Here is a 16317-nt window from a genome sequence, read left to right as displayed (position 1 = left end):
TCTTCTTTTGAGAAATGTCTGTTCAGATTATTTGCCCATTTTTAATCAGATTGTTTGGTTTTTTACTGTTGAGATGTTTGAGTTCCTTGTATATCCTGGTATTAATCTCCTTTCAGATGTATTATTTGCAAATATTTTATCCCATTTTGAGGATTTTCTTTTCACTCTGTTGACTTTTTCCTTTGCTGTACAGAAGTTTTTTCATTTGATGTAATTGCATTTGTTTGTTTTTGCTTCTGTTACCTGTGCTTTTGAAGTTTTATATATAAAATATTTTCCCAGACCAATGTCCTGTTTCTTCTAGTAGTTTTATCATTTGGGGTCTTACATTAAGTCTTTGATCTATTTTGAGTTATTTTTGTATAGGATAAGAGGTGGGGGGTCTAGTTTCATTCCTCTGCATATGGATATCCAGTTTTCCTGGCACCATTTATTGAAGAGACTATTCTTTTCACAATGAGCATTCTTGGCACCTTTGTTAAAAAGCAGTTGATTGTAGAGGTGTGGATTAATTTCTGGGTGTTCTATTCTATCCCATTGGTTTATGTGTCAGTTTTTATGCCTGTACCATGCTGTTCTGATTACTACAGCTTTGTAGTTTATTTTGAAGTCTTGGTAGTCTGATACCTCCAGCTTTGTTCTTGTTGCTCAGGATTGCTTTAGCTATTCAGTCTTTTGTAATTCCACGCAAAGTTTAATATTTTTTCTTTATTTCTGTGAAGAATGTCATTAGTGTTTTGATAGGGATTGTGTTGAATCTGTAGATTGCATTGGGTAGTATTGTCATTTTAACAATATTGATTCTTCCGATCCATAAGCATGGTTGTATCCTCTCATCCTCTTCAGTTTTTTTTTTTCATCAGTGTTTTATAGTTTTCCTTGTAGAGGTCTTTCACTTCTTTGGTTAAATTTACTCCTAGAGTTGGGTTTTTGTTTTTGTTTTTGCTTGTTTGTTTGGTAGCTATTGTAAATGGGATTGCCTTCTTGATTTCTTTTTTAGTGAATTCATTGTTCATGTATCAAAATGCTGCTGAGGCCGGACACAGTGGCTCATGCCTGTAATCCCAGAACTTTGGGAGGCCGAGGTGAGAGGATCACTTGAGCTTAGGAGTTTGAGACCAGCCTGGGGAACATGGCAAAACCCCATCTCTACAAAAAATACAAAAATTAGCTGGGCGTAGTGGCACATGCCTATAGTCCCAGCTACTTGGGAGGCTGAGGTGGGAGAATGGCTTGAGCCCAAGAAGTGAAGTTGCCTTGGCTATTTGGGCTTGCTTTTGGTACTGTATGAACTTTTAAATAGTTTTTTCTAGTTCAAAGAAGAATTTCATTGGTAGTTTTATAGCAATAGCATTGAATCTGTAAATTGCTTTGGGCAGTATGGCCATTTTAATGATATTTAGTCTTCCTATCTATGAGCATGGGATTTTTTCCATCTGTGTCATCTCTGATTTCTTTGAGCAGTGTGATGTAATTTTCATGTAGAGATCTTTCACCTCCCTGATTGGCTGCATTCCTAGGTATTTTATTGTTAGGAAAAGTAACTTTTTGTTTTGTTGATTTTTTGTATTTTTGTCTCGATTTGGTTTATTTCTGCTCTGATCTTTATTGTTTCTTTCCTTCTACTAATTTGGGGTTTGATTTGTTCTTGCATTTCCAGTTACTTGAAGGGCATTGCTAGATTGTTTACTTGAAATATTTCTACTTTATTGATGTAGGCATTTATTGCTATAATCTTGCTTCTTAATACTGCCTTTGCTGTGTCCCATACATTTTGGAATGTTGTGTTTCTATTTTCATTTATTTCAAGGAATTTTTAAATTTCATTCTTAATTTCTTCTTTTACCCAGTGGTTGTTCAGGACCCTGTTGTTTACATTTCATGTATTTGTATGGTTTTAAATGTTCCTCTTGTTACTGATTTATAGTTTACTTCCATGTAGTCAGAGAAGATACTTGATATGATTTCAAATTTTTAAAATTTTTTGAGATTTCAGTCCTAACATATGGTCAGTCCTGGCATATGTTCCATGTGCTGATGAAAATAATGTGTATTCAGCTGGTGGATGAAATGTTCTGTACGTGTCCATTTGGTCTATGGTGCAGATTAAATTTGATGTTACTTTGTTGATTTTATGCCTAGAAAATGTGTCCAATGCTGACAGTGGGATGTTGAAATCCCCAGCCATTATCATATTAGGATCTACCTCTACATTTGGATCTAATAATATTTGCTTTATGTATTGAGTGCTCTGGTATTGAGTGCATATATATTTACAATTATTATATTCTCTTGTTGAATTGATCCCTTTATTATATAATTGTCCTTCTTTGTCTCTTTTTACAGCTTTTAACTTGAAGTTTTGTGTTTTTTTTTTATCTGACATAAGTATAACTATTCCTCTTCACTTTTGGTTTTCATTTGCATGGGCTATTTCTATCCATCCATTCGCTTTCAGTCTACATATGTCTTTACAGGTGAGGGGAGTTTCTTATAGGCAGCATATAGTTGGGCCTTGTTTTTTTAATCCAGCCAGTCTATGTCTTTTAAATGGGAAATTTAATTCATTTACATTCAAGATTACTATTTACAGGTGAGTGCTTACTCCTGTCATTTTATTGATTGCTTTTCTGTTGTTTTGTATAATCCTTTGTTCCTTACTTCCTTGATTATTATTTATTTTTGTGGCTGGGTGTTTTTCCATAGGGATACAGTTTATCATCAGGCTTTTTAAAATTATGTGTGTAATAATTTCCTTTCTCTTTCTCCTTTGTGTATTAGCTTTCCCAGTGAGTTTTATAGTTTCATATTTTCATGATGGTGGTTATCATCTTTTTACTTTCAGATATAGGACTCCTTGAGTATTTCTTGCATGTTTAGCCTAGTGGTGATGAATTCCTTCAGTTTCCCTCAGTCTTCAAAAGATTTTTTTTCTCCTTCATTTCTGAAGGCTAGCTTTGCTGGGTATAATATTCTTCGCTGGCAGGGTTTTTTTTTTCTCTCACTACTTTGAATATATCATCACATTCTCTCCTGGCCTATAAGTTTTCTGCTGAGAAATCCACTGTTAGTCTAATGGAGATTTCCTTATATGTGACTTGACACTTTTAATGCTTTCAGAATTCTTTGTCTTTTGACTTCTTACAGGGTGACTATAATATGCCTCAAAGAGGACCTGTTTGGGTTGAATTTCTTAGGATTCTTCAAACTTCCTGTACCTGAATTTTCCTCTTTCTTCCAGGACATGGAAAGTTTTCTCCTATTATTTCATTAAATTTTTTTTCCTTACCTTTTCCCTTCTCTTCAACTTCTATAACACCCACAGGAATATTTGTTTGCTTAATGGTGTCCCATAAATCCTATAGGCTTTTTCATTCTTTTTTCCTTTTTCTTTGTTTTCCTTTCTTTCTTTCCCCCCACCCCTTGGTCTGCCTGTGTTACTTCAAAAGACCTGTCTTTGGGTTCAGAAATTCTTTCTTCTCCTTGGTCTAGTCTGTCTTTTTGATCTAGTCTTGTATTTTTTACTTTATTCATTGAATTATTTAGCTCTAGAACTTTGGTTTGGTTCTTTAAATCTGTCTCTGTTGATTTTATCATTCATATCATGAATTGTTTTCCAGATTTTGTCTAATTGTCTTTATGTATTCTCCTATTTCTTCTGTCAAACCATATATTTGTACCCATTAGTCAATTTCTCTTACTCTCACTCTCTCCCTACCCTTCTCAGCCTCTGGTAACCACCAATCTACTCTCTACATTCTAGAGTAGAGTAGCTTTTTTAGTTCTCACATATGAGTGAGAACATATAATAATTTGTCTTTCTGTATCTGGCTTATTTCACCCAGGATAATGTCCTCCAGTCCATCCATTTTGCTGCAAATAACAGGATTTCATTCTTCTTTATGACTGAATAATATTCCATCCTATAAATATACTGCATTTTCTTATCCATTCACCTGTTGATGGGCATTTAGGTTGATTCCATATTTTAGCTATTGTGAATATTGCTGCAGTAAATATGGGAGTACAAATATCTCTTCCATATATTGATTTTCTTTCTTTTCTATGTATACCCACTAATGGAATTGCTAGACCGTATGGTAGTTCTATTTTTAGATTTTTGAGGAACTTTCACACTGTTTTTCTTAGTGGATAAGTTGGTTGTCTATCTTGATCTCACTTTTTTCAGTGTAGAAACTGTGAGTTAGGGGGAAATTTTCTGTGTGCTTGGTTCCCGGCAGAATGAGGGTAGAGAAGCATCGTGGATATGGAAATCTAATTCTCTTACCATCTGCTCAGAGGTTTTTCACTTCTCTCTTGCCCCAGGAACTGTCTCATCCTCATGTTTGAATTTTGGGATGTTGCTGGTGATCGTCTCAGTGCCATATATTTATTTTGGGTTTTCTGAGTGGTTGGCGGCAGGGACGGGGGGCATTGGGGGCAGGAACTGAAGCCAGCTTGCATCTGTGCCACCATTTTAGAGTCCATCCTTCCTTTCTAAATATAAATATTCTACTGAGTTAAAGGGGAAGAATTGATCCTAGTATATAAGATAAAATAATTATATCTGAAGAGATGTTTAAGTTTATTCCGTTTTTCATTTAATATGCATTTATTAAATACCTATTGCATCTCAGGCAGTGGACATCAAAAAATTGGATAAAGTGTTGTTCCTACCATCAGAAAGCTTGTCATATAATAGGGAGATCAGACATATACATATATGCAGAATCTAGTAGCTGATTGTTGAGAACAGAGTAATGTATGAATTTAGAAAAAGAATACTGACTTCTGGCAGAGATATGGAAGATTTCATTTAGAAGATGAAATGGAACTTAAGAAAATGAATATGGTTTGGACAATTAGAGACCAGGGAATATCATACCAGGAAGTGGGAACAGCATGAGCAGAGCACGAGGATTGGGATTGGGAAGCTTATCCCATGTTTGTGGAAGAGTAAATTATAGAATTTGACTGCAACATAAGATGTGTGAATGGGAACATGAAAAGGGATAGATTGAGGTACTTGAATGCCATGGTGAACATTTCCTAAAGAATAGGAAATCTTTGAAGGATTTTGAGCTACAGGATCATTGATTGTTCAGTCAACATACATGTATTGAGTGCCCATTATTTGCCTGCACTGTACTGGAGATAAATGAGTAAAAGCAGACATAGTCCCTGCTCTCATGGAATTTAGAAGTAGAAAAATATTCATCGAATGATCACACTACTATAAAATTGCATTTATGACAAGGCTAAGGAGCATGGTCCTATGAGAACCTGTCAGAGAGGTACTTAGCTCCTGAAAGAGGTCAGGAAAGGATTCCTATCAGGATCCTTTCATGTTAAAGTGAATCTTAACATGAGAGCTACAAAATAAATGGAGTTAACTAGGTGAAGAGGAGCAGAGAAAAGCCATACAGATAAAGGTAATAGCATATTTGAAGCCCCTGCAGTCAAAGGAAGAATGGTGAGCACAGAAGGACCTGTACAGAAGAATAATGGAAGGAATGAAAACAGAAAGGAAGAGCAAAGGCTCAGAGGCTACCCAGAGATTTCCATTTAAGTGATCCCATGAAACTGATAAGCATTTTAGTCTAAAATCCTTCAAAATGTTTTGCTGATTGTTCTTATACCTTTTATAATATCAAAAGTTTATAAATTTTATTTTTCAAACTTTTCTTACAACTATTTCTTTTAATTTTTTTCTTCTTATTTCCACCTAGTTTTAGGAAACACAAGGTAAAATCTTTTAGTAACGATCCTTGAGATGTGCCAGTATCCAATGCTGTATTTTAAGTAAAGGTAATTCACCCACCTAGCATTTTAAGAGGAAACCATAATAACACTATTCTCTTGATATATAGGGTTGGATGTGTCCAGAGCCTGCATCAGAAAGGGAGGACTTGGTATATTTTGAACATAAGTCATTTACTAAATTGTGCAAGGAGCATGATGGAGAATTTACTGGCGAAGACGAAAGCAGTGCACATGCACTAGAACGGAAGAATGACAACCCCCTAGATATAGCTGTAACCAGGCTGGCTGATTTGGAGCGGAACATTGAAAGAAGGTATCTGAAGAGCCCCTTAAGTACCACCATTCAGATCAAACTGGATAATGTGGGCACAGTTACTGTCCCTGCTCCTGCACCATCCGTTAGTGGTGATGGTGACGGGTAGGTTATTGAGATTAACTTGAAAAATTATTGTGCTTCTTTGCTAATTGGAGCCTATTTTCTATTGCCTGTTATCTATGTATCTTCTTGTATGTCTGTGATCCATACGGATCATGCTATTTGCATGGTGCTTTGTAAAAACTTTTTTTTTGTTATGTGCGTTGATAATCCTGCAAAGTGATCTTACATTTACCTGGTTGTGACTAAGCTTTGAGGCACGTAGCCACAGTCTGTGCACTACATCAAATTTAGTTGCTTAAACCTTATACTTATTGGCTGTTACATGTTTTTGTCATTGCTTGGCTTTCAGTGTGATGATTGTTTCACATTCAGTAATTGTAAGTGTGGACATGACCTACTTAATTTTTCTATATTTCAATGCAGAATTGAAGAGGATATTGCTCCAGGGCTCAGGGTATGGAGAAGGGCATTATCAGAAGCTCGCAGTGCTGCACAGGTAGCTCTGTGCATTCAGCAATTACAGAAATCAATAGCATGGGAAAAATCAATTATGAAAGTTGTAAGTGTTTTTATTTAAGAAATATTATAACTAATTTACTTTGTCCTGTTTCTTCCAACCTCCAGATCTTTCTTTATACATTACCTATTGTCATAATAACATATGCTATATTTGAGAGTTTTTCTAATTCTAAAAGATTTTTGATACTTTCCTCCTTACTGAAGGAACCTTTCAAATGTGTTATCTTTTATTTTTTAAAATCTTGCTTCTGCCTCCTTTGAATATTGTTTATAACTCTAACTGAAGTTGTCTCCCACATTCCGTCAGCACAATAGTTATTAATCTAAATCTTGAAGGCTGTTTCACTATAGTAAACAGTTCCATTGCTAACATTACTTGCTATATTACTGCATTGCTAAAATGTCTTTTTCTATCAGTTTTCATTTTTTAATTCTAAGAAGCACTTAGATAAGTAAATACAAGATAAGCAGAGAACTCTTAGTTTATGTGCTTATATCATGTATTTGGCATCAGATGTGGTTGACATGAACAGTAGATCCTTTAGTCTTTCTTCTACTAATTAAAATTGGTTTTTCACCTTCTTTCTACAACCCCAATTAGTTTATCATTTAGTTTATCACAGAAATCTCTATTTTGTATCAGGCACCAAAATGGTGTGTGTTCAAAATACAGAGCTATAATTCATGTTTTCCAGAGAAATATTTACTTTAAATCATGTACAAGTGTCCCTCTTGCCTCTTTTATATTATCATATATAGAATTATCTATTATATGTAGTCTTTTATGAATTACTTTAACATTTGCTTTTTTGTTTGTTTGTTTTTTGAGACAGAGTCTCGCTCACCCAGGCTGGAGTGCAGTGGCACAATCTTGGCTCACTGCAACCTCCGCCTCCTGGGATCAGGCGATTCTCCTGCATCAGCCTCCTGAGTAACTGGGATTACAGGCACCCACCACCACGCCCGGCTAATTTTTGTATTTTTGGAAGAGATGGGGTTTCACTACTTTGGGAAAGCTAGTCTCAAACTCTTGACCTCAGGTGATCCGCCCGCCTCAGCCTCCCAGAGTGCTAGGATTACAGGTGTGAGCCACCGGGCCTGGCTACCATTTACTTTGAATTACAGACTAGCTTTAAAATTAATAAACATTTGAGATTCTTTTCATGAATGGTTAAAGGTGAAATTCCTTTACTTAAAATGGTTGTTTCCCTGAAGAAAAGAATTGATTCTTAAATAACTTAGCATTCTTTCTTTCGTTTTTACCTTTATGCTTAGACTACTCAAGGCCTTGTTAATTCCACACAAATAAATTACGTTTCTTCTATGGTTTTTCACTGCTTCCTAAAATATCTATGAATCTGCAGTTTCATAATGTGCTGGAATACAGGGTCTTTCTCAATTCAGACTGGAATTTACTATAATTTTTTTTTTTCTTTTTTTTTGAGACAGAGTGTCTGTTGCCCAGGCTGGAGTGCAGTAGCACAATCTCAGCTCACTACAACCTCAATCTCCTGGGTTCAAGCGATTCTCCTGCCCTCAGCCTCCCGAGTAGCTGGGATTACAGGCGTGCACCACCATGCCCAGCTAAATTTTGTATTTTCAGTAAAGACGGTGTTTCACCATGTTGGCCAGGCTGGTCTTGAACTCCTGAACTCAAATGATCTGCCTGCCTTGGCGTCCCAAAGTGCTGGGATTACAAGCATGAGGCACCGCACCTGGCCCAGAATTTACTATAAATTTTAAGGCACTGTTCGATTCATTTAATAGTGTTTTTACCAGGTACAAATATTTTTTCCTTCTAAAAATTATTATTAAAACCAGCTTGAATGTCACTTTAGACAAATATATTTGCTGAGATCTAGGCAATAATGATTTTTTAAAAAAGAGAGAGAGAAACTGAGACTGATATCTTGCCAGGTATGGTGGTGCATGCTGATAGTCCCAGCTACTCCAGAGGCCAAGGCAGGATCATTTGAGCCCAAGAGTTCGAGGCTGTAGTGTGCTACGATCACACGTGAGAATAGCCACTGCACTATAGCCTGGGCAACATAATGAGACCTTGTCTGTAAATAAAATCGAAAAAAAAAGATTAAGTCCTAGATCAAAATGAAATTTGTATTTATATTTTTCTCATCTACACCAAAGCAATCATCATGATGTGTTCAGTTTTATTATAAACTTATACACATAAACCTAAAACTTGTATCAAAACCTGCCTTTATATTGATATATTTAAATTCTGCAATCTATAGCTTTATTTCCATTTTTGCAAATTCATTAACCTTTCTCTTGTTCTTCATCTACCCTTATTAATCATATAACTCCATCTCTCACAATCTTCATTTCCTTTTTAAAATGCTTAATAATACATTTTTTGCTGTGAAACTACCTTGAAAAGAAGGCAGTGTTTTATATTCAAAGATTAAGAAGCACTTTATAACCTTTAGAGACATAACAGTGCCTATAGTAATCCTCATAGTAAGTCCTAACAAAATATTAAAGTGCTCAATATCTTTAGAAATACCCTTTTGGACAAAGACCAAGCTTACCAAGAAAAAGAGGGAGTTGTCATAATTTGCCTCCAGATAATTCTCTACCCATGGTATGCTTTATATATATTGTTGTTAAACAGTAGGCAGCATCCACTATTTTTTACTGTAGTAGCAGAGGAATTAAAACCAAATAATAATATATTTACTGTAACATATTGTGAGCTATTACTATAATTTTTCAAAATTGTTATGAGTTTGATATCTGTCACCCTTTCTTTAAAAGTATCAGGAAATAATTTTATTTTTAAATCCTAAGTGTGAGATGTAAGACAGATCTTGTAGTATTTATAGTTGCCTAGTAGAGAAAACAATGAGTATTTACTTATGTTCATGAATCTGATTTTTAAATTGTGTTGTTACAGGGATATACATATAACCTTGCAATTGTTATTTCTCAGTGAATACTTTTACAATAGAAGTTTTAACGATGTAACTCAAATATGGAGAAACAACACCATCTTAAGGTATTCAGTGATGGTGATGTTAGGAAAGGTCAAAAAATAGATACTGATTGTTAGAATGCTAAACTGCGGCTTTTGCCCTTGGTAACCATGCCAATGTTAATATGAAATATATAGTATATACGTTTGATAAACATTTGTTAACTTGAATAGTGTATCTGCTGTTTTGATAAGATTCTACAACTATCATTGGTATACATACTAAGTTATAAGAAGACCATTTTAGACTTTCCCAGACTAAGATATAATGTTGCATTGAAAATTAAAGTAAGTTTGAACAGTTAAGCTATTTTGTTTTTAAGAGCGTATAAATACCTAACTTTAAAGTAGTTTAAATGATTTCTGGTTAAATGTTTTCATTTTTAAAAATATGGACTGCAAGACATTTTCTTTTGTGACTGGAGTATGAACTAGATGTCAAAAAACAGTGTTAGTGCTTACCGTCTTTTAAAGCCATCTTGGAAGTTTTTACTTGTCTAACTTTTCTTCTTTCCTTTGTAAAACTTACTGTACAGAATATGTGTACATGGAAAAAGTCTTCTTTTTGCAGATTTAAAGTCTTTAATTATATTAGAAAATTTTCAGTAGAAAACTAGTTTTATTTTTAATTCTAAAAAAATAAATAATGACCTCTTAACTTCTTACATGTATTGTATCTTTTTTTCCTTAGAAACTATTTTGTAGGATCCATTTTCTGCACTTGTGACACATGTTTGATTTGGGTTGATTTTCAAAGTTTCCTGATTTGAACACATTTTCCAATCTATCACAATATATAGATGAATTAGTCAAAAATCTAGGGTTATCTTTTTATTATACATAATTATGATACTAATACAAATTTTCTAATTTTGATTCTTAAAAATGCTCTAACTCTTATTTCTTTCTCAGGATATCATGAGGATGCTAAGATAAGCAAAAGATGAAGCACATTAAACAAATAAAACACCATGTATTAAAGCTATTCATTGCTTTATGTGCTCTAATGTCATGTTAATTATTTCATATGTTAATGTGTACATGCTTCTGAAGTGTGTGCAAGGCATTCTGCCTCTAGCTTTGTTCTTTGCAGTGTACTTGAAATGTGCATTTACCCCAATAGAACTGCTCACCCGTCATGTGGTCCATATCTGTGTAACGAAAGATACATAGATGTGTATGGCTACTGTATATTTGTTAGCAAGCGGAATGTTCATTACTAATATAAATTAGGAATTATGGTGTGTTTAACATCCCAATAACTATTATTCATGGCAGAGGGTTAATTTTAAATGATTTTTCATGTATTATAGTACTGCCAAATCTGTCGAAAGGGAGATAATGAAGAACTGCTTCTTCTTTGTGATGGCTGTGACAAAGGCTGTCATACCTACTGCCATAGACCCAAGATTACAACAATCCCAGATGGAGACTGGTTTTGTCCAGCTTGCATTGCTAAGGTAAGACCGATCTAAAACTAAACTTTTTATTTTATTTTATCTTTTTATTTTTTTTTTAATACAGGGTCTCAGTTGCCCAGGCTGGAGTGCAATGGTATGATCATAGCCCACTACAGCCTAAAACTCCTGGGCTCAAGCAATCCTCTGGCCTCAATCTCCTGAGTAGCTGAGACTACAGGTGTGCACTGCACCTAGCTAATTTTTTTTTTTTTTTTTGGGAGAGAGATAGGGTCTTGCCATGTTGCCTACAGTGGTCTCATCCCTGGCCTCAAGCAATCTTCCTACCTCAGCCTGCCAAGTCACTGGAATTACAAATGCAAGCCACTGCACCGGGCTCCAAACAACTTTTTAATTACTAGATCAAAATGCAGAATTTTATGGTGTTTATTTTTGAAGGCAGACTCTAGGTATTCCCTACCTCAGTTACTTTCTCCCATGTTTAATCTCTTAACCTAATTATTAACGGTAAGCTAACTGTTAACAATCTCTTAACCTAATTTTTAACTACCGCCTCTCCATAAACTCACTTCAAACATCCATCTGTCCACCTCCTTTCTTCCCTTCCAGTTCACTCCCTGTAGCACTTCAACTCCAACAATCCTTGGATCTTACCAGGACTTTCAGTTTGTCTTAAGACTTTTCACTGTTGCTCTCTCACTTCATGTCCTCTCTTTCCTCCTATTCTGTCTTATGTGTCATTATCCCAATCATTGCTTCCACCATTAGGTCCTTTGCCTGCCCCTGCCCTTGGTAAAACCGTTATTCTGGTTAATACAACTCTCTGATTTCTCTAGCACCTATACCTTTGTATCTGAATATAGCTGTGTAATACTCAGCCTTCAAATCCAAGGCATTAAGGCCTGGGTATGTTGGCTCATGCCTGTAATTCAAGCACTTTGGGAGGCCGAGGCGAGCAGATCACTTGAGGCCAGGAGATCAAGACCCGCCTGGCCAACATGGCAAAACCCCATCTCTACTAAAAATACAAAATTTTAGCCAGGCAAAAATTAGTGGTGGCACATGCCTGTAGTCCCAACTATTTGGGGGGCTCAGGCAGGAGAACCGCTTGAACCTCAGAGGTGGAGGTTGCAGTGAACCCAGATCATGCCACTGCACTCCAGCCTGAGTGACAGAGTGAGACTCCATCTCTAAATTAATAAATAAATAAATAAGGTGTTAGAGGCCTTTAATGATGTCAATAATTTATCTCTAGCTCTGCCTTCTCCATCTTCATTCTCAACTTATTGCCATTCAACTGAGAAAATGGAAGCCATCGGAAGAAAATATCACGTCTTGCCACATCTGCTGTCCTTCTGCATCTGGGCTCACATACCTTACCTTCTCTGCTGTTGCCATGAACTCCTAACTAAGCAAATTTTCCCACTTGTGTCTCAGATCCCATCCATTCTTACCTCCTTGGGAATATTATTCCAGCAGTTCTCCCTTCTCCTGCATCACCAATTTCTCCTTCTCCACTGGGTTCCTCTCTGTAGCCTACTGATGTGCTGCTATCTCTCCCATCTTAAGAAAACTAAACAAAAATCCTCTTCTGTCCTCACTTCTTCCTTGATCCAGTTCCTCCATTTTTTCCTTCCATTTACAGAAAAACACTTGGAAAATTTTTTGTTCTGGTTCTATCTAATATCTCTCCTCTGATTCACTCTTTGTTTTTTAAGACAGAATCTTGATCTGTTGCCTTGGCTGGAATGCAGTGACACTATCTCGGTTTATTGCAGTCTTGAGTCCCCCAGGTTCAAGTGATCCTCTCACCTCAGCCTCCCAAGCAGCAGGGACTACAGGCCTGTGCCACTATGCCTGGCTGTTTTGTTTTTTTTTTAATTTTGTAGAGATGGGTTCTCGCTATGTGTCCAGGCTGGTCTCAAACTCCTGGGCTCAGCTGATCCTCGCGCTACAGCCTCTGAAGTCTGGGATTACAGGTGTGAGACACCACACTTGGCCCTGATTCACTCTTGAACTCACTATAGATTTTCACCTCCACAGATTCTCCAAAAGTGCTCTCACCGTGGCCACAAACAGCATTCACATTTCTCACTCCAGTGATCAGTGCCTATGTCATCTGACCTATTACGTTTGATAGAGCTGAACACTCTCTCCTCCTTGAAACATTGATTTTCACTTGACTTCTAGGATACCATACTCTCCTGGTTTTCTTTCCAGTCTTTGCTTCTTCTCAAATCTTCATTGATTTCTCTGCACCTCCCTGATCTGTAAACATTGGAGTGCTTTTTTTGCCTCAAGGTTATCATTTGTAAAATGGGATAGTATCTGCTTTGTGGGGATTTCTGAAGATCAAATAAGGTCATAAATGTGAAAGTTTTTATAACTTTATAGTTCTGTGAAATGTTTATTTTAATACTTTATATTTTAGACTATATTTCACAAGATAGCAAGTCGTCTTACATAGCATCATATTCACTAATAGTCATTTTTTGATTATTTTGATTATTTTGATTATTCTCATTGATCATTTTTGTCATACAGTTAAATATAACTTAACAGCAGTCTTCACTGATTGTACATAAAATTATCTTATAACTTCATAACTTAAGTTATAGAAAGTTTCTCTAATACTCTATGAATTACTAAAAGATTAGTGTTTTTGGTCTTGGGAGTATCACTGATTGTACATAAAATTATTTTTAACTTCATAACTGTTAAGTTATAGAAAGTTTCTCTAATACTCTATGAATTACTAACAGATTCGTGTTCAAGCAGTAGACTTGGAGACATGAGATCTGTAATCTCATTCAAGCCCTTCTATGTGAATACAGCTTTCTAAGCTTCTGCTTTTTTTGTTTTTTAAATGTAGTGAACTAGATATTTCTTACAACAATAAAACTCTAAACATTGATTTTGATATATAAGGAATTTAATTCATAGTTATTTAAAAATATTTATACTATACATACACCTTGCTCTCAAGTAGCTTTTTCTGCATACATTATCCTGATTAACTGTTTTTACTCTGCGTGTATGTGTGTGTGTGTATGTATGTATATATGTGATCACAGGATCACAGAATCGAAAAGATGTGTATGAGTTTGTTTGTGTGCGTGTGCATATATATACAACATAGCTATACCTCAGTATCTGCAGATCTGCAAGGGATTAGCTCCAGGATCCACCGTGGATACCAGAGTCACAGATGCTCAAGTTCCTTATATAAAATGGAATATTATTTGCATATAACCTACACACATCCTCCTGTATACTTTAAGTCATCTCTAGATTATTTATAATACCCAATAAAACTATGCAATAAATACCCAATAAATGCTATGCAAATAGTTGTTAGACTATATTGTTTTTTATTTATTATTTTTTAATTGTTGTTTTGTTATGAGGGGGTTGGATTTTTTGCTTTATATTTTCTTTTTTTTTTTTTTTCCCATTAAGACAGAGTCTCACTCTGTTGCCCAGGCTGGAGTGCAGTGGCACGATCTTGGCTCACTGCTGCAACCTCCGCCTCCTGGGTTCAAGCGATTCTTCTGCCTCAGCCTCCTGAGTAGCTGAGATTACAGGCGTGCACCACAATGCCTGGTTAACTTTTGTATTTTTAGTAGAGATGGGGTTTTGCCATGTTGGCCAAGCTGGTCTCGAACTCCTAACCTCAAGTTACCTGCCTGCCTTGGCCTCCCAAAGTGCTGGGATTACAGGCATGAGCCACTGTGCCCGGCCTTTGTTTTATATTTTCCATCTGCAGCTGGTTGAATCCACAGATGTAGAACCTGCAGATATGGAGGGCCAATTATATGAATATACAGTCTTAGATACACACACACATACACACACAAACTCACATATTAGACATTTCAAACTTCAGTGCCTACAAAAGCCAAGTAAATGACATGAAAGAGTTCTTTGGACCCCTCGTGGGCACTGTGGCAAACAGGGGAGTCATGGCCCTATTTAAATTTAATAGTCAAAGCTCAACTCCACCGAATTGTTGTCATGTAGGAATGTGGGCCCCATGTTCCAGAACCCACTAATATTTCAAGGGAAGTCAAGACTATGGATTTTTATGTCCTCCCAAATATTAAATATTAGAAACAAATTCAGAATTTTTACAAGCATTATATGAACCAAATACATTCTGTGACCTGTTTGGAGCCTGTGAGCCACCAGTCCGTGACTTCTATCAATATATAAACAAGAAAGATATGTACCATTGTTCATGAAATCTGATGAGTTTTGCTTAAGACCCACTAAGTTCCTCTTTGAATTTGTACTGTAGCCAAGAAAAGGTGATGGGTGTTGGGGTGATACCCTGCCCAAGAGCGAAGTAATCAGGTAACAGAGTAACTTGATAAAAGTTTGCTTTTAAAGTATGTGTATGTGCACTATCTAATGAGATCAGCTGACACACATCATTTTTTTGTCTTTAAAAAATCACAAGTTTTTTGATTCTGTGATTTCAATTTCATACTTTTTTTTTTTTTTTTTTCGTTTTGAGGCTGAGTCTCATTCCATCACCCAGGCTGGAGTGCAGTGGTGTGATCTCAGCTCACTGCAACCTCCACCTCCTAGGTTCAAGTGATTCTTGTGCCTCAACCTCCTAAGTAGCTGAGATTACAGGCGTGCACCACCACACCCAGCTAATTTTTGTATTTTTGGTAGAGACAGGGTTTCATCATGTTGGCCAAGCTGGTCTCAAACTCCTGACCTCAGGCGATCCGCCCCCATTGGCCTCCCAAAGCGCTGGGATTACAGGCGTGAGCTACCGCGCCTGGCCCAATTTCATATTTTCTTAACGTGAATATTAATTTGTTAGAAAATTATCCCAAATAATATTTTAGTTCAGATAGATGTTTTGGCCCACTATTCTTAAAATTTTATTCTGTTTTAAGTAACACAGCTATTTAATCTAACTTGTCATTAAATGGACTTTTTCTTCATTATATTAAGTTATCTTTTTTTAATGATTTCAGAGATTCAGAGTAAAAGCACAGTGTAATATAAAAACCCAAAATAATCAGATTTTAATGAATATAAATAACTAAGTGGAGAAGAGACTGAATAAAACATATTAATTATTTCAGTTAGTGACGGGGGTTGTGATTCTTTGATATGATATGGTGAAAGTGTTGCATTTATGGTTTGCCTTATTGAGTCAATTAAAATATCTCCTTAACTATACTTTAAGCTGCCAATAAAGAAGCAAATAATTTTAACTGCTTAAGAGC

The 16317-nt window shown here is 35.9% G+C and overlaps 1 protein-coding gene across 50 annotated transcripts in view; it reads left to right on the top strand.

The window, feature by feature from the left end:
* BAZ2B (bromodomain adjacent to zinc finger domain 2B) overlaps positions 1-16317 on the top strand; it is a 396738-nt gene that overhangs the window by 372149 nt on the left and 8272 nt on the right. For 46 of the 50 annotated variants that reach the window (XM_054477916.2, XM_063647532.1, XM_063647507.1 and 43 more), the window contains 3 exons: positions 5871-6181; positions 6566-6701; positions 10967-11113. In XM_054477916.2, the coding sequence (XP_054333891.1) occupies positions 5871-6181; positions 6566-6701; positions 10967-11113 (594 nt within the window). The remainder of the gene's footprint in view (positions 1-5870; positions 6182-6565; positions 6702-10966; positions 11114-16317) is intronic. The other 4 variants (XM_063647535.1, XM_063647533.1, XM_063647524.1 and 1 more) reach the window with 1 other exon arrangement.

Source organism: Pongo pygmaeus, chromosome 11 (genome assembly GCF_028885625.2).
Source record: "Pongo pygmaeus isolate AG05252 chromosome 11, NHGRI_mPonPyg2-v2.0_pri, whole genome shotgun sequence".
In the NCBI taxonomy this organism is placed as follows: domain Eukaryota; kingdom Metazoa; phylum Chordata; class Mammalia; order Primates; family Hominidae; genus Pongo; species Pongo pygmaeus.
This window is presented reverse-complemented; position numbering and strand designations above follow the sequence as displayed.